Genomic DNA, 27715 nt, shown 5'->3' on the forward strand with positions numbered 1-27715 from the left:
ATGCTGTAAGAACACACTCAATAAAGCATTTTCTGTAGTTCTCCCCATTTCCATTACTGTTTCCGACATCTCTTAAAGTCATTAACACTTATGTTGACAGTCATGCACCACAAAATGCCTATTAAAGGACTCTTTACAGTTTTAGTTGAACTTGAGAATTTAAACTCACTCACCGCTTCTGTGATTCCAGAAATCCCCGCATTAGTCATGGCATTTGTTACTACTTCAGATGTTAGCTTTTGGTTTGTAACAGACATATGGAGAGTAATATTCTTGAGGATCTGCAACTCTAGATCCTTCAACAAAGTCTGCAGATCACTTTTGCTCACAAAATTGGATGAAAGCCAGTGGAGAAGCGATTCGGGAAAGTTGTCTTGTTGATCACCAAAAAGCATTAGCTTGACAGATTCTTTGACCTGGGCATCTACCTAGTGGAAGCCATTAACAATTGTAATAGAAATTATTAGTCTTTATAAACCATTAAGTAATACATACAGATATATATATCAGGCACACATGAAATGAACACATACATTCAGTACTACACAGAAGTCTGGCTTTCACATGTGTTTTAACTACATTGACTTACACTGGAATAACAGACCCGTCAGGTGTGCAGAAGAACATACAGGAGATCTGGATGCTTTATCGGTTTGGTGAACAAGACACACGTAACAAAGCCCTAGCAAACTGCAGTTTACATTAGTGGTCGGACTAACACTTCAGAATGAAAAAAAAATTGACTGTAACAGATCAAAGGCAGCACTGTGGCAACTCTAAGGGGAGCAGTGTACTTGTTAGGCCTAGTTACGCAAGTTGCTTAACCACTCATTTATGGTATGCTTTGATTCCATACACAATAGCTAGATCATATTTGAACACTATCACAAGATGGCATTTTAGTCAAAGTTTATAATCCTGCATCAATACTTACTGTTGTATTTTGTTGGCTACATTCTAGTCAGACCTTATTATAAAAGGCTTCAAAAGAACTTAAGCATGATTTTTTAAAACAAGTCTCAGATAACAAACCTAATTTGCTTTTACATAAGTTTCTTTTCCACATTTCCATGGGTTAGCAAAATACATTGGTAAGAACAGCAAAGTACTGTACATAGAACTGCTATTGCATCATATCTTAAATGCAAAAAACCCTGCCATTGTAGAAAACAAGCCATAAATTCTTGTCTAGTAAAGTGTTACACATCAGTGGAAAAATTCACAGTACCACTACATAAACCACTACCATTCTTTAATATGAATACTACCACCGTGTTACGTACTGCAGTGCATTTCAAGAAAGTTAGTGAACAAAATCAAGTAGTACCAAGTTTTACTGGGACAGTTACAGAAGTTACAAAACTTACTTTTTCATGAATGACATCTATTTTCTCACAACTAGTCTTCACACTTTCCCAAGTTAACAGCTCCGATTTCATCTGAGACAACTCTAGTTCTAGCTTTTTAACTTTGGACAGAAGTTGGCTATGTTCATCATCATCTCTGACAAAAAGAAGGAGTTAATAATTAGGAAAGAGTAGTTGGAATGATTCCATCAAATTCCAAAAGTGTGAGAACTTGTCTAATACAAAGCGCTTTCCTACTTCGGTTATTCACCATGATAGACGTTGTAAGCTTGCAGTTCCTTGCAGGTATTATTTAAGGCATACTTAGGATTAATATATTCAAAGCAAAGTATTTTGAAGTTGTGAACAAATTCAGCAGTGATGACTTTAAAACATCACCAGGCTGACAAATTAACAACTCAAACATATATAGATTTTTGGGAATTTAAGGTTTCTGGCAAGCCAGTCAAACTTTATTTGCATGAGTTTGCCACTGGTTAGAGCAGGTTTCAGGTTACCTTACTTAAACCAGGCTACCTTTAGAGGCAGGTGTTAAGTTGAGCTTAAGTAGCAGGTCACATATGAGCAATACAGATCAGTGTTCAGCGCACGCTATGGAAAGAAGTGTCAGCCATCATTCTAAAGCCATTTTAGATTTAGATCTGATTTAAAAGACAATTCAGCAAGTGTTTCTTTTCCTCTTCCCAATGGAGAAATTACTTAATGAAGTGCTGCAGTTTTCATCATGGTATTACACAGTACATGAATGGAAAGTAGTACAGCTGACAAACCAAAACTAGAGCCAAAGGTTACAATTTATACAATGCAAGAATTTAAATATAAAGCCTATCAAAAACACTTACTGTATACTTCACTAAGCAATTTGAGGAAAAATGCTAATGCATTTATAAGAGAATGAGAAGTCACTCATTCTCCTCCACTACATAAACAGCTTTCTCTAGTAAAAAATGTAGCTGTAGGATTGCTCACACACTGGAAGCAGGCCTTGTGCTGATGTTCTGCATCACAGTTGAAGTCTACTGTAAGACAAGTACTCTTGCTGACAATACAAACTCTTAAGGTCAGTTAACTGACACAAAGAAAAATATTGTTGTATTTCAAAGAACATGTATATCACCATCAGTTAGCATCATGATTGAAAGAGGAAGAATATATTTGAAAAGTGCTTATACCTCACTGTTTTTGCTTTGGCTATATCAAGCTCCTTCTGGATGTCCTAGAAAATACAAAAGTTAGTTTTAATATATACAAAGAAACACAAGTGACAGAAAGAGGATAAAGAATGTTAAATGAAAGTGACAGATTTTAGCACCACCTATACAGGACTGTGTCCCCACACTTATGTTTGTGCCTCCATATAATAAGATTTTATTCCAAGTAGTACCTGCCTCACTGGTCAAGTGAATATTTTTTAATCTTTGGACTGAAACCCCCTCCAAGAAGCAGGAGCAAGAACACAAACTAGTTTTGAGACTTAAAGAACTATAATAGCTAGAGTAAAACAAACTGTGGTTTGGGATAGCCAACAAAAAGCTTAGTCTATTTTATCAACAGGTTACAATTAGAGCAAGTTAGTAAAACTAACTGTTAGTACCTTGGATTCAGCAGAGAGTTTTCCAAGAAGCTCTTCCAGCGTCAGGATGCGCAACTCGTGTTCTTGATGTAAAGCCAGGAAGTCAGTCTTAAAAGAACAGGGAAGAAAAGAGTGGTCTATTTTCTTTTAGAGTACAAATAGCATAATTGATATTTTCTACAAAGCATAATTTTTATTTCATTCTGCGAGTGCTTAAGCGACTTACTTATCCTGCAGGTGGTGTGAGAAACTATAGAATCTGTAATAAATATAAAGGCCTGATTCAGCAGTAGTAGTGGTTATACACAAGGAATTTTACCACAAAACCCCTCCTTTGTCACTAGTCCTTCCTATAATCTTCTTTCTCTGTATGAAAACAGGATAAATCCAGCTACTTTTCAGCAAGATAAGATTTTATTTTAGACCACCTATCTGGAAGTAATTCTTTGTTAGCAGTAACAAAGGAGGAACAGATGCCCATGACTACTCGCTGGCATTTACTACCTATCAGTTAGTTCTGTAACAGAAAAAGAATCCTAAAGACAACTTGCTAATAATCTGCATTATTAAAACAAAATACTTCCATCAGTAACTGAAAGCATCAATAAATGACTATTTTACCTTTTCCTCCAGTTTCATATCTTTAAGATGTTGACCTATCACATTTTTTATTAGCTTCAATGTTTCACTTTTGTCGCTCATCTGGACAACCTGATCTTGCAGATTATGAAGTAGAAGCATCACTTTGCTATATTCTTCATCATGGTGATGGCATCTGTCAGACACGAAGGCCATTTGCTTTTCCAGCTCACTTATACGACCAGAATCAAAGATATTTATGGTATCCTAAGGTATAAAGATTTTTTTTTAATATATAAAAAAATAAAGACATTTATTTACATTACCCTTGTGTATCAAGTAGTTATTGCAAAATACTGAAGACATGGGAATTAAGAAGTCTTAAAAATTATGAGAGTTCTTCCCTAGACTGTTCTCCCTTACCTCTGGAGGTTGCACAGAGTGAAAAGAATCAGCCTGTGGTTCAGGAACACGAACAGAGTAATCTGTTCTCTGTATTCTATCAACTCTTGTCCAGTTCAATGAAGGTAATAATGAAATGAAGCCATCAAACCCCCAGAACCATATACCTAGATCAGAAGCAAAAAGGGTTTTAAAGAGACTTCTCCTTTAAGACTGCTATAAATACAAATCGTCACCTTAAGGATAGAAGCTACTTTAAGTTTGCAAGGTAGATGTTACACAGTGGACACTACTCCAATCTAAATAAAAATCAGCATAAGCCAGCTTTAAAATTGTAAGTCAAGCACTCAAGAATACTAGGGAACATCCGTCAGTACCACTCACACAGTTGTAACACAGGCAACTTGTGCTTCTATGTCATAATATATCCTTAATCTCATACTACTGCTTCCCTGGGACCTAGATCTCATTTACTGATTAAGACAGGCCATGCTCAATGAAGGCAGATGTAAATACTGCTTTTTATCTCAATGGAAAATATCTTGCCTTACACCCTACTTACTGCATACCACATTGCATAATATCTAATAAAAGTTGGAGGAAACAGGCTTCCATGGAAACAATCTAGCATTTCACAAACATTACACTTATTTTTGCAATATCTTACTGAGAAGCAGCAGCATCTTCTACATGGGATAACTTCTTCCTTTCTTGTTCTCCCTAGTACAGAGGATTTTGAATCCCCACTGTAAATTTCTGAGAAGCTTCATCTTCTCCCCAAAGTAGCTGCAAGTTTTTTTAGGACTTCTCAGAAATGGCCCAGCACTTTCAGTAAATATTTTAAACTGACTTTGTTTATTTCAAATTAGACAGCTGGCCTGGAATATTATCAACTAACCAGCCTAAATAGCAGTATTTTAAGCAACTAAAGCATGACCTAGAGCAAAGAAAATATTTAGGATGAGTTGGTAAAAGAACTCAACCATGCTTTTCTGGAGATCGGCAACAATCAAAGCAATCAGTACGCAGCCTACTCTTTATGAGCTCATTGCTATTCCTATGAAGGGATGTAAAAAGAAAAAAAGAAGGACTTCAGTGCATTTACTTACTCACCCACTCTCTCTGTCTAAAGAGCTCTATGAAATTAAATCAAAGGTATTCCTTTCATGGTAAGGGGAAAGCTCTGACTTGTCAGTACTTTGAAAGCTTGAATTACTGCCCCATTCACAAACAAACTTGCTCTTTTTTGCTTCTGCATCTTCTTCATAAACCTAAAGTTCAACTAAAAATGCTATTTTGGAACAGCTATAGTAAGCATACAATGATTTGTATTATAACTAAATGATTCACATACCTAGTAGAAACAGGAGTGGGATAAGAAACAGTAATAGCTTGTAGATCTTTGGAAGGCATCTAGAGAAAGAGAGCAAAGTTTACAGAAATGATACATTTATCATATTTTATTTTTTTATTATAACTGGGTAAATAATTTGCTCATGAAACAGTTTTTTCAAAGGATACACACCGTCTAAGAAGAAACACCTTGAGCAAAGACATCAGAGTAACAAGGTGATACCACCCAGTTCTGAGCAACCTGAACATGCCAGAAGCTGCCCTCCCTAGAAGACAAAAAGTGGTAGTGTGAAATCTAGTTACTGCAGCACATGTTCAAAGAAACCAAGCAGAGGGACACACGACCGTGGCTGAGAATACTTTGCACAGCAGAGAAATGCATGAGTACAGGCAACGCATGCAGCTTATTAATCCAGGTATCACAAGTATGACAGCATTATAACATCAGCTACTCAACAAAACCAAGTCATGCAAAAAGATTAAATGCTTATGTTATAACAATGCTATCTTGCCAGAAATTCAGTATTAATGCTTGCATCCAAGTTACCATGCACTGAAGACCTCAGTATGTTTCAAGAAACACACAGATTAGCAGCATCAGTTTTTGCTAAAGAGGAATACCATGATAGGAAGCGACTACCAAACTAAACACACCCCATTATTCTTGACACCCCATATTCTGTGCTATTCATACACTCATTCCCTCATGAAACAGTCTGGTTAGTCTCCCATTATGCCTGTGAACAGAATCATACCCTCTCATTAAGCATATTTTGGTCAATAAAGAAAGTAAAGCAGCACATGCATTTCAAGATACAAAAGCTACAGTGTAAGTATAGTTGAACTAGTCTAAGCCACATACTGCAGATTCCTAGTCTGGCAAAAGGAACAGGCAATGCACACACACACGTTAGGATAGTAACCTGGAGAAAGAATGGCCAGCCAAAGTAGAGACAACACCTTCTGAGACACAAGCCATCCTGTTGCTCCCACCGTTCGCAACATGTGAAGTATAAAGTAACCTAGATTATAAGAAAATTAACTCCGTGTGGTAACATACATAAATGAGCTTAAGGTTCTTTTGCAGTACATGCAGTAAAACAATCCCCTGCCCATTACATGTTCTGCATAGTTTTAAACCATACCTTTCAGTAATCTAAATAGCGAAGAACCAAGTTTGTAGAAGCAAAGCAAGCCACTAATAAGTATGAAACCAAGTAAAACCAAGACAATTTAGAAACAGAATTCTCATGTATAAACAGAACGATCAACAGATCTGTGCAGTTAGAATATCACTTTTCCAAAATCAACAAAAAATTTAAATTCTGTAGAATGTTTATCTAACAATGCCATGCTAAGTATAACAGAGAATAGCAAAAAAGTACTACCATGAGTTTTAAGCACATCATTACTTTAAAAGCATCTTACTTATTCTGAATTATACATGGAGTTCGTTATGTAGGTTCATGTGTAGAAGAAGGAACAATTAAAAATTTTAAGTCCTAGTGAAAGAATTAAATAATGATGTCTAAAGAAATACTGATAAATAATTGAAAAATATTCCCCACTAAAAGTTACAAGCAGTAAATTTTCATTAAATTGAATGTTCCCAAGGATCTTCAGTATGTCAGTTTTGAGTCTCAAAAAAACCCAAACAAAACCAAACCACCACCACCAAAAACACACACTATAACAAAATGCTGTAACTTAAAGCCTATTGAAGCCAAAAGTTACTATATCCAAGACTAGGACTGTTTGTTCTACAGAACAAACTATGTAGTATACAGTTAGAAAATAATCCTACATTTTCAGATTAGCAGATATGTCTGGGTTAATCTGAGGGATTATAGATATACCAACCCAATATTTTGCAAAGCATTTAGGTGACTGAAGTGTCTCAAATCATTTTCCTTTGCTGAACAAAGAGCACTCAACAGATTCTTGATGCCTCTGTCATTCAAGCTAGGGAACGCTCATCTCACAGGGAAGATTCTATCCCTATATAAGATTCCTGTAAAGATTGACTATCACTAGAACAAAAATAAAATGTTAAAAACCCTTTACTCAAATAATCTGCATACCAATACCTCATACCTTGCTTTCATTTAAAGGCAGCTTTTCAACCTATCGAGCATACAGACTTCCCCAAAGTGCAATAAATCAAGAATCTGACTTGTTCTTTCTAACATATGCGTGCTGTCCCTACACCCTGTTTGTACTAATAGGTAAGCAGTCTGCCAAGCTTGTACAAAAGCCAGTATCGGAGCAAGAAGCCAAACAGGAAAGGTGTTAGGTAAGTTAGTTTTCTAGACACTTTCAGACTACTTTGATAAATGAAGGTAAAAAACCAAACACAAAACAGTATGTATGATTAGCACTGTGAGATTGCAATGCAAAATAAAAGCAAAAGAAAAAAGGTCCAAGTCAACCTGCATAAGAAAAGGTGTGCCAAATGGTCCTTGCTACCCTTTTAGCTCGTGAGGATTGCATGTGGTCTGTGGAGTATATTTCAAGATGTTTCTTCCCCTTACAGTCATCACCTGTTGGTTGTGGTAACAGTCAATTAATGGGACAAAGCCAGGATCAAGTCAAGATTTGTTACAAGATAACTTGTACAAGTCTATTTCATAATAGCAGCCACCAGACCAAAAACCACTAAGCAAACTTCCGTGGAATAAAACTTGCTTGGGGAAATACTACAGTACACCAGGCAATCACCATTCTCCCCCCTACATCTAAGTTGCAAAACAAACCTTAACTTTGTAGCTTCCATAGAGTTATGGGGCATCTGATATTACTATTACAGCAACAATCAGGTGTACAGCCCAAGGCTAAAAGACAACATCAATAATCATTATACTTACATATTGATTCCTCATTTACACCAAGATGGCTATCTTCTCTGTAAAACTCCTTTACATTCATGCTTCCACAGTAGTCCGAGTGAGCTGCAACACATTCAAAAAGCACACATGGAATGTAACTCTCAAGTTCAAAGCCTTTCATATATGCACATTTTGGCTGTCATATATGCAGATTTTAGCTAAACTGGCTTGGTTCACTATTAAAGCCAGGTTACCCACAGGAAACCTGAAAAATTATCAAGGTAGAAGCCTACTCTATGCAATCTTATTTTTTCTTCTTCAAGTAAGAAAGGGCCCTTTGGTTCAAAAAAACCTTTCTACTTCTTTTCAGATAGCAAAGTTAGTAAAAAAATCCTAAGTAACAACTCATCAAATCTTGAGTCCCTATTCCCATCATTCTGTCAAATAGGCCAACCTTTACATCTTTGTGCTGATTTTATCAGATATCTTAAGAGACTGGGAAGAGAGCGTTAGCAAGTTATAAGGCACTGAGGCACAGAGAACAGGAGAGAACAGAGTTTTTTTCACACACAAAAATCAGTTACCTTCTGCCTATGGCAATTTAACTTCACTCACAGAGCATGTATTATAGAAGAGAGCGCACCAAAGAAGAAATGGATGTTTTCAAGGAAAACAAGATGTGCCTTAGGGTAGTGCAGAGTTATGATGGCAGCTTTAGTTTTGCAAGACAGATCTAATCAAGCTTTAAGTGCACAGTGGGCTTAAGGGTAACAAGATAGTCCAAACCTAGACAGTGTCAAATCCTAACTTTTCAGTATCACACCAAACAGTTTTTAAAAATCAGCTTAAGTTTCTCAGTTTAAACATTGCCTTCTACCACTCCCTAGTAAAAATCAACACGTGAATCTTAACTGTAACACAGATCTCATGCGTGAATCCTGATACTTCCAAAAGAGAGGGACAGTATGAAAAGGGTAGCACAACTGAGATAATTAAATAATAAAGTGAGAAAGAGAGAAGCCATCCAAAAGACTACAGAAAAAGAACACCACAGTGCCAAAGATGAAGCCCGTAAAAAAAAAGAGAAAAACGCAACACACACACACTCTGGCTTTGCGTGGAGACCAGGGAAGACAACTGAAAAGGTACCTTTAAATTCATAACCCAGCTTCAGCAAAACCATTTGAAATAGTTGCACTAATAGTGATGCAAAAGATGCTGCAGCATGTTTGACCAATCGCAGAATCTTACTCATGTAGAAATAGGTTCCTCCTATTGAAAAAAAGTGTGAATACAAATTATTTACCTACATAAAGATGTACTTCTGTTCTCTGGTGACCATTAGTTTGTGGAAGAGTGAGGGCGAAGCATGGAAAGCCTTTGTTTAGCCAGGAGTATGAACTTAAGCAAGCGTGGTTTGAAAAGTCTGGATACATTAGATATTACAGCAAAGCTTTTTTAAGCACTACACATCCTAGGGAAAATGCCTTCAAGACAGAATGTATAACTTCAGCAAGAATACCTTTTCTTAGCAAGAATCAAGAACTCTAAATAGCAATGAATTCCTTGTTTACAGAACTCAGGATTTCTCAGTGATATGAGCTGTTGATACTGATTTTGTGAGTCACAGCTCCAAAGAGACAAACTGCATTCTTATTTGGGATTTGAAAGGGTGAGGACTTTTCACCTGCTTCTCTGCCTTTACATTGGAGGAAGTTACTACAGTGGTCTGCCTCAAGTGCTAGAGGCACATACTTCTTCAGAGCCATGGGAACAAAGCTGCAGTCCACCATACTGATGCTTTCCTAGAATCAGCCACACTGCAAAAACCTGACATGATTGTGTCCCCCTTTTCCTGCTCTCCCCCTCATCCCCCAAGTTTAACCCAAACTGATGGATTAACGTTCAAAGGAACATACACAAATGAGTTCCTTGTAAAATTCTCCTATGTGAATACAAACTCGGGAGCACGGAAAACAGCTTTCATGCAGTGTCACTTTAAGTAGCTCATTATGCCAAGCCAAAATAATTCCTACCTGTGCTACACATTAACCAAAAAGAAATACTTGCCTCAAAGCATTCAAAGTCACACCTTACAGTCCAAACAAACTGATTTCTTGCTACTGGAAACATACTTCATTCAAGGATAACACACTCAGAGAAGCACCAAATTGGTTCCTTTAATTCAAGGCCACTCAAGAAACAACTTCTTCATGGTAACTGAGCATTACCAACAATCAAGAAATTCAAGACGCTATGCAAGAGGCAGGCAGGCACAATCAAGACACTGAGGACAACCATCCATTGAATGGAGATTGCCTTGGAAAGGCAGAACCTTATTTACAGTAGATTCATTTGTTTCTGAGCTTTAGGAATGTAGTCACTAGGAAGTCTATCTGGAATCAGTTTTTTTCCCCCTTTGGAGTTCTATTTTGCAAGTAGTTGAGGTTTAGCTTCTAAAAACACTCTAGTAAGGTGCAAGTTTAAATGAGGAAGAAAAAAAATAAAGCAAAAAGTAGAAAGGTACCTCTCAGATTCCCTGGGTAGCAGAAGCACTGCAAAGTAACAATTCTGCTCAATCTTGAAAGTTCAAATCATGTAAGAAAAAAAACCCAAGCCAGAACAAAAACACCTGCATAGAAAAAGCTTCTATCTGAAAACCCTGACCAAAAACTTCATAGACAGACACATATAGATTCAATACCAGATCAGGAGACTCTTATGATCAGTACTGGCTGGAACTGCCCATTGTGTTCCAAATCAGTTTGGAAATACAACTTGTTAAGATACCACAGGACTTTCATTTTGAAATTGTTCAATTCCCACAGCAGCATTGAAAAAAGTTGGTAATTATGTACCAGAAGCTGACAAGTACATAAATTTCAACTGATATAGAAAAAGATATTTCATATAAGCTGATCTCTAGAATTTAGTTACTGGTAAGTTTAACAGGGTAGGAAAAGTGCTTAAACAACTCTACATAGAAAATGTATCAACTAGACTGTATACCATTCTGCTGTCCAGATAAAACACAAAGAGAAGGTAACTTACTAGATGCATGTTTCTGGCTCCTATCCCTAGAGTAAATTCTGGAAGATGGCACACGAGCAGCTGAGTATGCTGTAAGAACCTCCTTCCGTTCAGAAAGCATGCTGCAGTCACTGCAAGTGTAGCCATTGATCACTGTGGTCTCCGCTTCTGCTGTTGCTATATCGCCATTTCCCTGCATCAGTGTAGTATCATTACCTAGCAAACCAAGAGTAAAACATTCAGCGCATTGACATCAGTATTGCCATCACTAGTTACCATTAAGTAGAATGCATGTGGAAGGAAGAGTGTAGTTACCTTTAGGATCAGCTTCATCAAGACCTTCAAGGGAAAAAAAAAAACCACAACATAAATCTGGTCCCAAATATAAGGAAGTCCTGCAATCAACTACGATATCTGACATGAACTCAAATTGAAAGTCCCACTGATTTTAAGACTACAAAGAAAAGCCACTTCATGATTAGTATTTAACATATTTTGCAGTCCACCACATGAATAGATCCATATATTCAGACATTAGGTAGTAGGTAACAGCTAGTGAAAAGCTTTCTACCACAAAAGCAGCAGACAATATGAATGACAGCTACACCTTTTCTTAGCTCCCATGTGACTTTAAAGCAGCTAATTACAAGCTTAACACTGTTCCTGTTGCTTGGTAACTACTTTGGTACTACTGTATTTTAAAATCCTGTTTTAGGAGCCAGGTAATCAAAACTTTAAGATGCATTCTACTAAGACTGAAACAATTCTCTACATTAGGACTCTGGGAAGGTCACAAGCATACTGACTAGAAACAAATAGTCTGAATTGGGAGATATAGCAAGTTGCTTGTCTTCTACACAACACTTTACCTAGACAATATTTAGACAACTCCCATATTTTCCTCTTGAAATTAAGAAAGTAGGTTCCAGAAAAGTATACTTGTACATACTTGCAAAACCATACCAGCCAGCCACACACAAAAACCCTTTTGGGAAACCCTTAAGTGCCACTAATTTGAAACTTTCAGATTAAGATATGTTAAGTTGAAACACACTTCTGCCTATAAACAAACAAGAAAATGCTTTTCCTTTGGCTTTTCAAAGACAAGTTACACGTTTACCATTCTTTAAATGCAGTACTCTATGCACATTTTGAAGAAAGTAATGATAAGAGATAATTACATCTCTACAATCTATGGTGTTGCATCACAAAGTTGTGTATGTTTGCCTGGCATATTAACTTCACTGTGCAACATGTCCTGATGTTGACTATGCCAGTAAATCAAGTTTACACAGTGGACTGTGAATTTCCAGTAAGCATCTTAGCAAGCAGACATCTACAGCAAAAGTGTAAGTACATGCACACATTTGGAGGCAGAATGGAAAAATGGGTGGGGGAAAGAGGGAAAATGTGAACATAAGCTTATACACACCAAACCATAAGCAGTTTTCACAGTTGAATACTGCAATAATACCAATCATTGCCTACCCCAGAAACGATCAACTTCTGTCTGCTCTCGAATCAAAGATTCATTCAGTACAGTGGATGCCATTGATGCATCACTGGCATGGCTATTGAAACTGCTTTGGCTAAAAATGGAAGAGCAGGACAGATTTTTCCTTGGTGTGTGTCGTATGCTGCCAGACTGTTTATTCATACTTCTGTGTTGCTTCACCCTAGGAAACAAAGCAAAGACAAATAAGACATAGCACTGAAGACACAAATTTCTGTTACTCTCTCCTTTTATTAATGAATAAACAGTCAAGGTATTTCAACACTGATGTGACTAGAAAGATTAAATCAGGTTTAAAAGAAAATTCTCATCTTCAAACATCTATACTTCTACAAAAACTTCATTGCAAACCACATACTGAACATAATTGTCAAAGTGTGGCAGTGAACACTGAGAACAAAGAATAAAGCAGTAGGTGACCTATCTTTGTACTATTGTGTTCAAACAGGAAGTCTCAAGACTCCAACCAATAAATTAACTTGTGATGATTAAAAAATGCTTACTTAGAAGACTGTTCTCTGAAGGACATGTTTCCGGCATAAGGGCTGCCATGAAGCGTATCATTTCGTGCATCGTCTGATTTATTAAATCCTGCAGCAGCTAACCGTAAACTACGCCGTGACATTCTTGGTGAATCAAATACTGGATCTATTTTGTTTTCAGTCTCAAAATCCAAAGCAGATGAAGAATAACTTGAACTGCAGAAAAAGAAGAACAGCAAAGTTACCAGGTTTAAGAGAAAATTCCCCTAGTAACAAACATGCCCTTCAAGCTAGTCTAAGTTTCCATTAAAAGCAGTTTATTCAGGGTTATGGTGCAATTCTCACAAGACATGCCATGTAACCCAAATAATTTAGAAATACGTAGATATTCAAGGTTCTCCTAAGCAATTCACACTACAAGTTTAACAACTGAAAACAAATCACAGTTAGAAAGATATAACCACCACATAAACCACATTTGAAGTTTAGCCAGAGCAAGCATTTGTTATACTGCCTAGATCTTCTGGGACCAATTTGAGAGAGAGGAAGACATTTGTGACACAGTTTCTTCACCACGCCTAGCAACAAATTAAAAATCATGATGCACTCTAAGTTGCAAAGTAAACGTTCATTTTTAGTCAAAGTTTATTTCTGTTTGCCAATTCCTTGTTTTGCGAACCAAAGATCCATATGCCACACTACTCTGAATTTCCATCTCCCAAAAAGTAGGAACTTCTCCCTTTAAGATACTTAAAAGCTTCCCTACATTAGTTTAACTAACACTACTTTTAAAAAATTGGGTTTAAAAGATTTCTTAATTTAATGCGAATCATTAGAAATATTTAACTATGAACAAATAAAAAAATGCTTAGAGTCTTTCATGTGTTTTTCTCTGTTTTATCTTACAGAGATTAGTTTACATGCAGACAAGCTTCACATCATTACCCCAGGAACTCTACTCCACATTTTTACACTTGACACTCTCAGAACCGCCATGAAAACTTACAATGAAGACAAAGCAGGAATACAAGGCAAACACAGATTAAACAGAGGAGTCAGTAAGAAACACATTTACTAAAACAGAAGTTTAGCCTAAAGCAGAATACTCATACTTACAATCAAAGGAAACACTCAGTTATGTAACCAAGCAGAGTGTGTTGTTCCAGGGGATGGCACAGCAAGAGGCCAGGGCCTAGAACCACGCGGCATTGTGACCCGAAGTATTGAAACATTAAGCGCTCTAGGCCAGCATTCCTACACAGTTTGTTCCCTCTTGGGCCATAGGGATATACAGAGCTGTAACAGCACTTACTTCAATATTCCTGGGGTTTTGTTCAGTTGTTTTTTTTTTTTTTAAAAAAAGAGCTGAGCAAGGTATCAGTAATCAAAGCAGTTTCTTCTCCCCAAAATCCCAAACAAAAACAAGCAAGCAAATTAGATAGGAATGAGTAGATTCTACTGTGCAATATGTATTTGAAATGGAAGCTTTCCCTTTAAAAAATACATATAAACAACTAGTATAAAATGTATTTGTGCAAAAACAATTTAATGGAAATAATTTTCTTACACAATCATTAAAGACCCCAGAACATTACAAAGTAATAGTATGAGATGTATAGTAGAATCATAGAATCATTTAGGTTGGAAAAGACCTTTAAGATCATCAAGTCCAACGGTAAACCTAACACTGCCAAATCCATCACTAAACCATGTCCCTACGCACCACACTTACAAGTCTTTTAAATACCTCCAAGGATGGGGACTCAACCACTTCCCTGGGCAGCCTGTTCCAACATTTGACAACCCTTTCAGTGAATAATTTTTTCCTAATATCCAATCTAACCTCCCCTGGTGCAACCTGAGGCAGTTTCCTCTCATCCTATCACTTGCTCACTTGGCAGAAGAGACCAACACCCACCTCGCTACAACCTCCTTTCAGGTAGTTGTAGATAGCGGTAAGGTCTCCTCTCAGCCTCCTTTTATTACTCTGGCATACAAGTAAGTTAACATCAGAAGGCCTAGTAGCTACACTTACAGTAGTGATTTAATTCTGACAAGGTGTGTGCTTTAGAAGCAAGTTTCCCGATTGCTCCACAACACAAAGTAAAGAACATAAGATGGGACTCTGTCAGAGCACATGAACTGCATTTCTTTCAGCTGAAAAAACCCAGATAACACACTGCAGGAAAGCATCTAGTTGCTCCAGCAGCAAATGGCCAATCAGCCCACAGGACCAGACCAGAGCTTGTCCAAAATAACTTCTTCGACTGCCCAGAGGTGCAGAGATTGGATGGCGGGTCTTTAGCACCACCTGCTTGATCTTACTGGTCTGCTCTGCTAATGCTGCCACACACAGTGCAACCTCATGCAAGGCAGACATCTAAGTACAGCTTAAGATAAATCCAGCATACATTACTACATACATTATGCTCATTAATCCTGGCTTATATTTGGGTCAAAGGGGAGAGGAAATAAGACAGGAGCCTCCTCATGTGAGAACAGCTTTAGTCTACATTTGATTAGGTACAAAAGGATATAATTTTTACAGTTTTCAAAAATACTGTTTACACAGCTTGCATTCTGACAGATGTGAAGTGAGAATACGGGCTAAATACGGCTCTTTCTGCTGCTCGTTCTGAAAGGGTCAGAGCCGCAATAGTTTATATTGAGTCCGTCCCTAAACAGTTGTTTCAGAACTCAGATTTGCTATTTACACTTGCCACCATGCATTTGCTTTTCCTCATCTTCACCCAACGTTTCTTACAGATACTCAATTCACAAGAACACAAAGTACACAGGACAAGCTGACAGCTGTGACCAGCCTCAATTTATTTCTGTTTATGAACACTTGCTGTTATTAAGTATCTCAATGAGCATTTATATCAATTTGGGTTGAATACATAGCTTGGAATTGGGCTCTACTATCTTAAAAAAAAAAAAGAAAAAATCATAGGATCTTTTCCTCTTTAAACAAAGGGAGGGCTTCTCTTGCTTATGCAGGATAAGAATTGTCTTCACACTGAAAGTGAAAAGAATTATCTGTCTGTCCTCTGTTGGCAGGACAGTATCTAGAAGTCTCCTAACTTGCCATCTCACTTTCCACGCTTTGGAAAGCAGCCTTTTTTCTTCTACAGAAAAGACTACAGATAACAAAAAACCCTGCCTTTTCTTTCACAGGACAGAAATGAACTTGTACATTTATGGTACTCCTATCCAGTATGTATGGCTAGCAAAAAAAACATATTAAAGGTGGGATGCAATTAGCCTGTACTCCTACATAACCTACACAAACTGCAGACTCCAGTTCCTTCCCACAACAAACAGCTCCTATGGCTGCTAGCAGATCTGCTGACTGTATCTAGTCTTACATTTCCAGCTTCTTAGCTATTACCTTGATATCTCCTTCACATAAGCTTCTCCAAATAAGAACGTCCTAGACTTCAGTGGGTTAATTTTCAATTTTATTTATAAGTGCAATGAGAACGACGTCTGCCAGTTTTAGCACACCTATAGCTTTGTCTGGAGGACCTTAAATGTAATTTAGTTTATAAGTATTCCTTGGAATGAAATGGGCAGTAATGTTCTTGATTATTCAAGATAATAATAGATAAATGCAATACACCTAGAGAACTATAGCTAAACAGACATCTTCTAACATGGATGCGAGCATATAATCAGTATACAAGTGTCCATATGCTTTCTGACCAGGGCATTGCTTATATTAGCTGGCCAAGGACACTGCCTTGAGTTGTTTAGCTATTGCTTCAATCAGTCCTATAACACAAGTAAAAAAAAAAACCAAAGGATTTTATCAATTTTGCAGAAAGTTACATCCTGATTTAATGCTCTGACACGGAAAAAAAAAATAAAACCAAATTCTTATAAATTTAATCCACATTTGTGAAGAAAAGCAGTGTTAAAGGTACCCGAATTGACAAAAACACCACAATTCAAAAGATGACAGTGACTAAAGGAAAGATCAGCCTGAAGAGGGGGGTGTAAATTAGATGTTGACAAGTGGGTGAGATTCACAAGTTTTACTTGCATTTTGAGGCAGATAAAGGTTATTTAGCTATATTAGTTCAATGCTTTTCTGATTTGGGCTGGAGAAGTAAAAACACAAAGTAGAAGCACTACAAACAGTGATGAACACACAGTAATCCCAGTGAGTATTTATATTAAATACTATTAATAGGTCATAACCAAGTCTATTAATAGCTTTGTGGTATCTAACTTCCCTGTACTTTCTGCAGCACAACATGCACAAGCCAATTTCTTTAAAGAAACTCACAGACAGATTTTGTGAAGACTGAATTGTCAAAGGCAGAACAAGCCAGATCAAAATATAAGCAAAACAAATACAGATGGGGGAGAGAGGAGAAGGAATGAACTTGAGCATGAAAATATTTCTGATTAGCAACTCCGCCTAACTCACCCTTTCCTCAGATTCTTCCTTCAAATATTGCTTGACCCAAGGTAGAAAGAGCTACATCAATAATACATGGCATTCTGCACAGATTCAGCAAGCAGACGCACAGTGAGCGTCTGCTCAAAAGACTGCAGTTCACTCTCTTGACACCCTGAAAGCAGGCAGCGTACCAAGTAGTTTTCCCCCATTATTTTAGTATTTGAGGCTTCACAGAATTTTTCAAGAGGAAGTTTTAAAGAAAGTGCTTCCTAATCCCTCCTTTCTACACAAGGAAGAATCACCATGAATTAATTTCAGCCTAACTTAACTATACTTGCCTTCATTAAGTCAGTTATTAAACTTCAGCTTATCCAGCTCTATCCACTTCTGAACACCTGTATCTAACATGGTTTAACCAGGCAAAATGGGAGGCTGAAACTAGCAAACACAGTACAGAGTTATTTTTAGAAAACTGAAGAAAAACAGTCTAATTAATGGTCAGTTTAATAAAAAGATACAAGAAAAAACAAGTTCATTGAAATACAGATTTTACATTCACACAAGCAGTTTTGCTAAAAAAAAAGTAATCAATATATAACTTCCAGCCAAGTTCCACACTAGCAGCAATGAGTGCGTAGTAATCAGTGTTTTAAAGTGAAAATGGTGCCAAGTCACAAAAGAAGACACATACAGAAGTACAAAACATAACAGAAAACATCTAAGAATTCTGATGACATATTTATAGAAATAAAACAGCAATTGTAACTAGGCAGAGACTAGTTTATTGGTAGCAGCTAATAAACACTGAGTCATCATCTTAGTCATTGTCCTGTTAGTTCAACATGTATTCTTTCCTCCATTTAGGACACAGCAGTTGTTTTCAAAACAGACTAGATAAAGCATGCTTCTTCAAAGAAGTCAGCTACTTACCATGAACACTAAATTCTCCAGCATTAACAACATTCAGAGAACATACAGTTTCTCTACAAGAAGAAAAGAGTTCTCACCTGAGTGCATATGTATAGCCAGTGTTCTCTGGCAGACATTGGGGAGGAGTGTACATGTGTAGACGTGAAAAGTCCATGTTGACTGTTTCAAATCATACTGTAAAAGGTGAAAATAAAGTAATGCAATGACTTAATTATATAAAGTCAATGTAAGAGCCCTTGCACTGTTCAGCCTGTGTTACGAAGTATTGAAATAAAAAAAGCTACTGTTACCAGAAATATGGAGCTCTCAGTATATCAGCAGTATTGCTGCTAGTGCTAGATATACCTTATCGTTACTGCATGAAGCTCAGTGTATTTCTGAATGCAACTTTTTTTTTTTATGATATTCTGTTTTCAGCAATTTCCAAGTTCTCTGGAACATTACTGTAATATGAGCCAAGGTCTTATCACAACTACACTACAACACTTCCACAGGAACTAAGTTACACTATCACCCCCAAAAGCTAAACAAAGATTTTAAAAAAAAATATGGAGCCATACTTTCAGCGATCTCTTCACAATGGGTTTTACTTTGAAAGCCCACTGAGCAAAGCACAGGCTGTTCTGTGCACCAAAGTTTTTACATATAGTCAAATCATCTTACTCTACAACCTTTGAACACCATCCACTAAGCAGCAAAGGAGTTTCCTTCATTTCACATCAAATTGTAATATTTGGTATCAGTTAATTTATTCTTGTCATAAAAACACTGAGTACACACCCTAGCAGAAGAGCCAACTACAGAATTACTCATATGGCTAGAATTAGGTACATTTTCCAAGAGTGCCATCCACTTCCAAAAAAAAAAACCAACCACCCCACCAACAAAAAACTAAACCCAACCCATACTTGTAAAATTTTCCATAGGGTCTTTGAAAGGTATTACAGCTTTAGGAAGAAAGTAAAAACTGATGCTGTCATATCAAGAAACTTGCAGAGCTGCACAGGTGACTGCTTATGGTGTTATGTACAATTTAACTTTTAAGTTCAAAATATTTGCAAAAAGCCTTGAGCCCTTCTCAGTTTTATCAGCCACAAGAAAAGTTTTGCTTTTCTAGAAAAGATTCTTTGATAGTAGGTTATTGGTGGTTAACAAATAGGGATTTGGCTATCCTGGATTTGCACGGTTAGCAAAGCAGAATCCTGGCTATTTTCAGATTATCTACAGCTCTTGTTTCAGCAGCAGTAAAAGATGTTCCACACAACTGTGTTGACATGCCTAAACTAAGATGTAAATATCCCTAACTACACTTTAAGTCTTATAATCAAAACAATGAGTATCTCATTTTGGAGATGCACTTTGCTATGCCGAAATAAGAGTTTTCATTTGTATAGCTACACATATATGAGAAATAGACAAAACTGCACAGAGTCACAGGTAATAGCAGTTCAAAAGGAAATCTCTACACGCAACACTAAAATGCTTAGTCCACCTGTAGCCTCCAAATCCTGATATCAATAAGGCAGGAGGGTATTTCCATTACTACTGAAGACAGAGTCTACTTCCTGTTTTTAAAAATCAAAACTTAGGGGCCTAAACATTGCAGCTTTCTGAAAGCAAGCACCTCCCATGCATTTATAGGGTTAATGAAAAATAAGATCTCTTACTTCTGCCATTTATAGTATTAGAAAACTGATGTGTAGAACAAGCATTTCCATTCAGTGATCTTTCTCTAAACTTACTTCACTTGTCTCAGAGCCATAATGCTTCCACTGGCTTGTATATAAAATCTGTTGTTTGTTTAGAGGAAGCTTAAATCAGTAGTGCAGCAGTATTAGCAAAGCAGTCTAATTCTCTTGCTAGAATAAGCAGCAAACACCGCTAGAATACAAAACAACTGCTGCCATACTTTAACAACAAATAAGAGATCATTTTAGGACATAGGAAATGGGGACCAGAGAGTAATGATTCCTCAGTAATGAAAGTGGAAATACAGTGAATTTCAAGATGAGGGATGTTGATAACATCAGGTAGCACTTGTTTTAAACAGTAACAAAACAGATTTCTCAGACATGAGAAAGTCAAAGAATTTCAAGACTGAAATTCAAAACCATAATTAAGGTTGATCTGTTTAAATTGGTCCATCAAATAAAGATTTTTGAAGCCACAAGCCAGGGACACTTCTGTTTAGTTTCCACTGGAGCTGATCTTGACTACTTAGCACACATCATTTCATCAATAAACCTACTTTTTAACTGGCAACTCAATAGCTGATATAATGCTTTTGACACCCAGCAATATTTTCCCACATGGAAAGCTAGACTACACCAGTGAGCTTTCAGTAGCTACCCAACTCCTCCCTCTGCCTCTGCTACCCATACGGGCAGGGCAAAGGCAGACTTTGAAAAAGTAACATAGCAGCTCAGCTTCTTCCCTGTTCTTTTCCCCTTTCCCACCAGTTCTCCATTTCCTTCATTTGTAAAGAAATAAAATGCTAGAATTTACATCATGTTCCTTATTTGCTAAGGGTGAAATATATCATTAAGTTCGTATTAGATAAAATATGTACTTGATAATGGCATTGCTAACTGAAAAGCACTGGAGATATTTATGCATAGGTCTAGTAATAGCTGGTTTTCACACCACCAAGATATCTGGTAAAGGTAACAGGTTTGCCATTTAAACACCACATAGAAATCACTCTTAGAAGATTTATGGGCTTGGTTTGATTCACCGTTTGTCTGATGCTCTAAAATTAATTCAGACTCAACAGGAAGAAACCTTTGCTCAATTTTTCAAAGCAACAAAACAACCTTAAAGGACATAAGCAGAACTTGAAAATAATCTTCAGATATAACTACCACAATTTTCAAAAACAAGCATCTAAGATTTACTATAAAACTGGATTTTTTTTAACCTGGCTACCAGTTCAATAGCTTAATTTTAGTTATCCATTTCTTCAAAATAAAACCAACAAATGATCAACCCAATTTATTTAGAAATATTCTACTATTTATCACAGCAGAACATTAAACTACAGACCAGACCAGGGGTAGGTGGAAGACAATAACCCCCTCAAATTTGTTCACTCATGTTTAATAGCACTCCACCTTTCATATATTATTTCTTCTCATTTGTAAAACTTTGATATACAACTGGAACAGAAAGAGACATACTAAAAAAATATTTTGGAAATTTAAAACCACAAAGCTTGGCAGAGCACAGAGAGGTAGACATGGTACTTGGTTCCAGTTTAAACACTTTCGGGTGCCCAATTTAGGTACCACAGACCTGTCTGGACTCAGATTCAGGTAGGCTTTTGGCATTAGCTTTGCTACAAGCATTACTGGGCCCAAACTTTAAGTAGCCTTTTTTTCCTTCCTCAGAAACCCATGAACATCTATTTCTAAGTACTAAGGGATGTATAGTGGAAGACCTCAGCATGTAATTGCATAAAAAAACCCAAGTAGTAAGACTACATTTGTAAGACAACCTAAAGGCAGTTAAAGAGAAGCACACATTTCAGCTAGAATGCAAGTGGACTCTAGAATGCGCCTCAACTTACAAATTAGCTTCCACATTGCTGCAGAGGAGACAGCAGGATTACTTGCTTTTTTGGGGAAGCAGAAAGCAACAATCGTCAAGTACCATCTCTCCTTTGCAATTCAACTGAATCACCATTACAGTAAATCAGCAGAGTAGAAGGGCAGGAGAAGACACAGATTCTGACCTGGCCAGAATGCAAAGAAGCACAGGGACTCCTGTAATCAGTGCAGCAGAATTTACCTTTGCACAGAGGCCCTTGGCTGTCTCCAGAGGATGTGGACTATGAAGCATCTGAGTGATGCGAGACTGCACAACTACCTCATAAGCCTGTTTATCTGAAAATCACCTTCAGAGCAGCCAGCCTCAACGAAACCCTAGCACCGCTGCAGCAAGCTTCCTGGCTTTCGTGGAAGGTGGTGAGATGCTCTGATAGTGGCCTTTAAGCACAGAAGCATCGCAGGATGGGAAGCAGCACCAAACAGACATTGTATATACACTACAAGCCATGTGGCAAGGACAAGGACGAACCCCCACTTGTGTCTTTTTGGGTACATAAATAGACTTCCACCAACATCCTATCGAGGCATTTCCTCCCAAGCACCCTTTGTGACAAAGGAAGTGGTGAATTGGCACTTCACAAACGGGACCCTGGCAGAGTAGAAATATTCACCAGGAAGTCCATTACAGAATGAGAAAATTTGCAAGAAAGCATGTCTTCTTTTTTACAAGGGCTGAAAAATTATACATTTAAAGTCTTAGAGAGATGTTGGTAGTACTAATTCAAGTAGAACCTATTCTATCCTTACCTCGTAAAGCAACTAAGTTTAAGTCATTATGATTTAACATACTAATGCCACGAAAGCCAAACAGACTTTTGGGCAAGTTATTAATAACAATGAAAGTGGAGTATGCAACCCTATCGGTTCCTGAGAGCAAGCCTTTTTTACTTGTAATTTCAATTTTTGTTTTCTACTATTATTCAGAATAACCAATAAAATTTACTGGTTTTGGTAAAAAAATGCAAATTCCCAAGCAAATACACTCCACAAAGAATGTTTCCACATACCCAATTAACTGCTAGTTTAAACAGGCTGAAGAGCAAAGAGCTCCAGGCTAAATCAACATTTTATTAACACACACATTCTTAAAACATTAATATTCCTTTAAAACAAAAACACAAAAGCAAATGAACAGCAAAAATCCCAAGGAATATAGTTCACATTTTAAACTATGTTACCATTGAGTATTATGACAAAAGATCCCCAAACACAGCTGTCAAACTGTAACACTACCAGTGAAAAAAAAAAAAAAAGAGGTTCTTCCCAAAGTAGTAGTATTGCATATTCACATTAAGCGCCCATTGAAATGTTGTTGGGTTTTTTTTGGGTTTTTTTTTTTTTTAACAAGGGAGGTTGACAGAAACCAGCTATACATTCAGCTGCGGTGCAACAACAAACACGCCTGTTTATCCTTTACACACACAGCACCCGAAACACTGCACGGCAACACCGAGTCATTTTATAAGCCAGGAACCTCCAGATATCTCACCATTAACTACACACAAAGACTTCAGTGCCCAAGCCTCACCAGGCCTCTGCATTTAAAGAGATTCGGCGCTTTGCTCGAGGCCTCCCCCGTCAGCCTCTACCAGCTGCCACAGAAGCCGGCAGCGCCGGAGCCCAGGCGGGCCCCGGGCCCGGCGGAGCCGCAGGGGAAGGCGCGGCCGGGGCAGCGGGGGCCGGGGGCCCGCGGCGGCGGCCCGGGCTCAGGGCGCGCTCGCCGGCGGACGGGACATGCTGTTCCATGCCACACCGCGGGATCCCAAAATGGCTGCCCGGCCCCAACAAAGCCCGCAGGACCCGGCCCAGCCCCCCGCAGCTCCCCGCGCCACTCAGAGCCAGAGTTTGAATTCACGGGCCGCGGCCAGCCCCCAGCTTTTAACCCGTCCGCTCCCGGGCGAGCGCGGCCCGCTGCGGCCAGCGGTGGGCGAGGGTGTCCCCGCTGTCGGCTCACCGGCGGGTAGCAAAAGGCCTACTTCACCTCACGTCTCGCCTTCCTAAAGCGCTTCACTTGCCCGGTGAAACAACCTCAGTATCAATCGCCTAACAAAATTAAAACCAACCCAACATCTTACTCTCTGTAACCAGCTCCTACACCCGAACGCCTGAAACGTCCGCAACTCCTCACCAAGTCACCAGTCAGCCAAGTGGCACAGATTTAAGGATATAAATATATGCCACATTTGCCGATATATCCATGTAAAAAGCCTACTAAGCTCGTCAAGAAAGCCCTCCATACAGACCACTTACAACGAAAAAGCCTGCAACTCACCTCAGTAACATTATTATGAAAATCGGCAAATAGTAATAGACCCCCGTAGGTGGGAGGGGAAATCAGACATTAACTTGGAAATTCAACAGAAGCATCAGCCTGTAATAGTCAGTTGCAAAGCACTACGATAGAAATTTTGTAAAAAAAAAAAAAAACGGGCAAAGATTTCATTTCCTTTCTGTGCAATGTAAAACTGAAAACCAGGCGGTGGGATAGGGGGATTGCAAGTACTGCAGAAACAGGGAACCTGGAATTTGCTAGCTAAGATTCTCCTTTCCTGTAACATATTATAAACAATGCCTTTTCTTAAACAAACAAACATAAAATAAGGCAAACTAAGTACTTTTTCTTTCCAGCAGACATAAAACTTCTTGAAACTGCCAGAAACCAGGCGCTGCTTCTGAACAGTTTTGCCTTTTGGACACTTCCACCCCTGTGGTTACTGAAGAGTGATCACCAACATCAGGAACCCAGCTCTGTCATCTCAGAACGACCACAACACTGAAATATCGTATTTTGCAGTAAAAATACGAGCAATCACTCAGTGAATGATGCCAAACCCTTTCACAGTAAAACTCCACCTGTTTAACACCGCTTTCCCCACAGAAGCAGCTTACCGACACCAGCTGCCCTGAGGTGACAACTGGGGGGACAGCAGAGGCAGGTTTGGCACTACCTAGCACCAGACCACAACATCGATTACAGCACGTTACCTTTGCACCAAAGCTCAGCAACTGCAGCGAGCGCAGGCACTACAGCGCACTTATCAATTCTTTCTAAATCAGGGTGGAAAGCTGCAGTTTACAGTTCCTTCTGACAAGAAAATACTCCAAGTGCCAGGCCAAGGGGCACCCAAGCAGGCAGAGAGCTACAGCAGAGATCTGTCTCCTTCCAGCGTAACAGCACCGACCCAGTAACCCCGGGCCCTAAAGAGGGGCCAGCATTTGACCCACCAGCTCCAGCCCGCTCTCCAACGCGACGTCCTCACGCCCCGCCGCCCTCCTTGGACTACTGTCCGAGCTGAGGAAGAAGCCGATCTCCCCCGGGCCGAGAGAAGGGCGCAGGCCGAGACACACCGCCCCAAGGGCCCCCGCTCGGGCGGCTGCCTAACGCGGGCCTGGCCGCCGGAGCCCGCCTTACCCCGGACCGGCCCTGGCGGCGGGAAGCGGCGGCGGGCGGGCCCAGGCGGGAGCGGGCGGCAGCTGCCGCCACTCAGCGGGTGACGAGCCAACGGGGGCGGCTGGCAGCGCGGCAATGGCCGGAACGGGCCGGCGCCGAGCGGTTTGCCAGCCCCCCCCCCGCTCTGAGGAAAGGCGGGGGAAACGCGGCCTGACCCCTGAGGGAACGGGGAGACCCCCGCCCGCCCCCGCGGGAGGGAGAGCCCCCCCGTCACAGGAGCCGGCGGAGAGGGGGAGCCACACGCGTGCGAGGCCGGGGCTGCCGGTGCGGCGGTTACCTGGCGCCGGCGGAGCGAGGGACGGGCAGCGCGGCCGGTGGCGGCGGCGGCGGCGGCTGAGATTGGCCTCGCCCCGCCCGCTTTGCCGAGGCCGCCGGGAGCCCCGCCCCGCCCCGCCCGCGCGGCGCGTGCCGCCAGCGCCCTCCTCTGCGGCACGCCCCGCCCACCGGTAACCGCCCCTCACAGAGCCCCTCACACAGCCCCTTCACACACAGCCCCTTCACATCCAGCCCCTCCACACACAGCCCCTCACAGACCCTTCACATCCAGCCCCTCACAGAGCCCTTCACAGGGCCCCTCACAGAGACCCTCACACAGCCCCTTCACACACAGCCCCTCGCACAGCCCGTTCACACACAGCCCCTTCACATCCAGCCCCTCACAGAGACCCTTCACACACAGCCCCTCACAGAGCCTCTCACAGAGCCCCTCCACATCCAGCCCCTCACGGCCCCTCACAGAGACCCTCACAGAGCCCCTCACGGCCCCTCACAGAGACCCTCACAGAGCCCCTTCACACACAGCCCCTCACACACCGCCCCTCGCACAGCCCCTTCACACACAGCTCCTTCACATCCAGCCTCTCACAGAGCCCCTCCACACACAGCCCCTCACAGACCCTTCACATCCAGCCCCTCACGGCCCCTCACAGAGCCCCTCACGGCCCCTCACAGAGCCCTTCACAGGGCCCCTCACAGAGACCCTCACAGAGCCCCTTCACACACAGCCCCTCACACACCGCCCCTCGCACAGCCCCTTCACACACAGCCCCTCACACCGTCCCTCGTGCAGCCCCTCACACACCGCCCCTCACACAGCCCCACACACAGCCCCTCACACCGTCCCTCGTGCAGCCCCACACACCGCCCCACACACAGCCGCTCGCACACCGGCCCTCGCACAGCCCCTCCACACACCGCCCTTCACTCAGCGCCACACCCCGCCCCTCGCACAGCCCCTCACTCAGTCCCACAACCACACAGCCCCCCACACCGTTCCTCGTACAGCCCTTCACACCCCGCCCCTCACACAGCCCTCTCTCGCCGCCCCTCGCACAGCTCCTCCGCCCCTCGCACGGCCCCCTCACACCGCCCCACACACCGCCCCTCGCACAGCCCCTCAGCCCCTCGCAGAGCCCGCTCACACCGCCCCTCGCACAGCCCCTCGCACAGCCCCTCAGCCCCTCGCAGAGCCCGCTCACGCCGCCCCTCGCACAGCCCCTACAGCGGGGCTCCGTTTCCGCAGGCACCCCTCCATGGCGGCAGCGCCCCGGCTCCCCCGCGCTGCCCTGCCCTGCCCGGGCTCTTCCCTCCGGCGGCACCGGCCTGCTGGCGGCCGCGGCCGAGCTGCCCCCGCCTCGGCCTCCCCCTCCTGGGAGCCGTGGATGTCTCCGGAGTGAGAAATGCTAAAGAGATGGGGAGAGATACCTCTAATTTTCACTTCTGCCCCTGCTGCTTGCATCCTCAATGACTTTCTTTCCCAGTATTTCTGCGTCTCCCCTCGCTGTTTCCTTCCCACTCGGTCTTTTCTGGATTTTCTTTCCCTTCACTTGGCTGTTCTCTGCTAAGACTTCTTGCACGACGCTCCCAGCCACTCAGGGGGACTCGAGGGCTTTGGATGCCGCGCTCTGCTCAAGCGAGCTCCGCCGCTGCCAACACCGCGCCACGGTAACCGCTGGACAACCACCGAAAAAGAAATGTCACAGGCCTGCTTTCAGCAGGGAAGTCCTGGCGTGAAACAAGCCCCGTTGTTCAAATATTTGGGGAAACATAGGCAAACACATTCAATTTGAAATCTGTGTCCGAGTCATGTTTTTTTAAAACTTTGGTCTCCTCAAGCCTACAGTTTTCTTGCGGGCATCGCGACGCTGCGTGCTGCGGGCAAGGACAGTTCGAACGGCAGCAAAAAAGAATAGGGAAT

The 27715-nt window shown here is 40.9% G+C and overlaps 1 protein-coding gene across 7 annotated transcripts in view; it reads right to left on the reverse strand.

Annotated features, from left to right (window-relative positions):
* Positions 1–27715, reverse strand: part of SUN1 (Sad1 and UNC84 domain containing 1) — a 35290-nt gene that overhangs the window by 4193 nt on the left and 3382 nt on the right. The window contains exons 2-19 of one of the 7 annotated variants that reach the window (XM_075719116.1): positions 27223–27469; positions 18540–18636; positions 13146–13340; positions 12618–12805; positions 11445–11468; positions 11151–11345; positions 9249–9371; positions 8139–8222; positions 7704–7814; positions 6198–6296; positions 5447–5540; positions 5276–5334; positions 3943–4088; positions 3562–3786; positions 2962–3048; positions 2540–2583; positions 1368–1503; positions 174–428 (exon numbers count right to left, since the gene is read on the reverse strand). In XM_075719116.1, the coding sequence (XP_075575231.1) occupies positions 174–428; positions 1368–1503; positions 2540–2583; positions 2962–3048; positions 3562–3786; positions 3943–4088; positions 5276–5334; positions 5447–5540; positions 6198–6296; positions 7704–7814; positions 8139–8222; positions 9249–9371; positions 11151–11345; positions 11445–11468; positions 12618–12805; positions 13146–13340; positions 18540–18616 (2142 nt within the window). In that variant the 5' untranslated portion in view covers positions 18617–18636; positions 27223–27469. Of the gene's footprint in view, positions 1–173; positions 429–1367; positions 1504–2539; positions 2584–2961; positions 3049–3561; positions 3787–3942; positions 4089–5275; positions 5335–5446; positions 5541–6197; positions 6297–7703; positions 7815–8138; positions 8223–9248; positions 9372–11150; positions 11346–11444; positions 11469–12617; positions 12806–13145; positions 13341–18539; positions 18637–25292; positions 25311–25795; positions 25836–27222; positions 27470–27715 lie in introns of those variants that run through there. The other 6 variants (XM_075719115.1, XM_075719117.1, XM_075719114.1 and 3 more) reach the window with 6 other exon arrangements.

Source organism: Pelecanus crispus, chromosome 11, assembly GCF_030463565.1.
Source record: "Pelecanus crispus isolate bPelCri1 chromosome 11, bPelCri1.pri, whole genome shotgun sequence".
Classification (NCBI taxonomy): domain Eukaryota; kingdom Metazoa; phylum Chordata; class Aves; order Pelecaniformes; family Pelecanidae; genus Pelecanus; species Pelecanus crispus.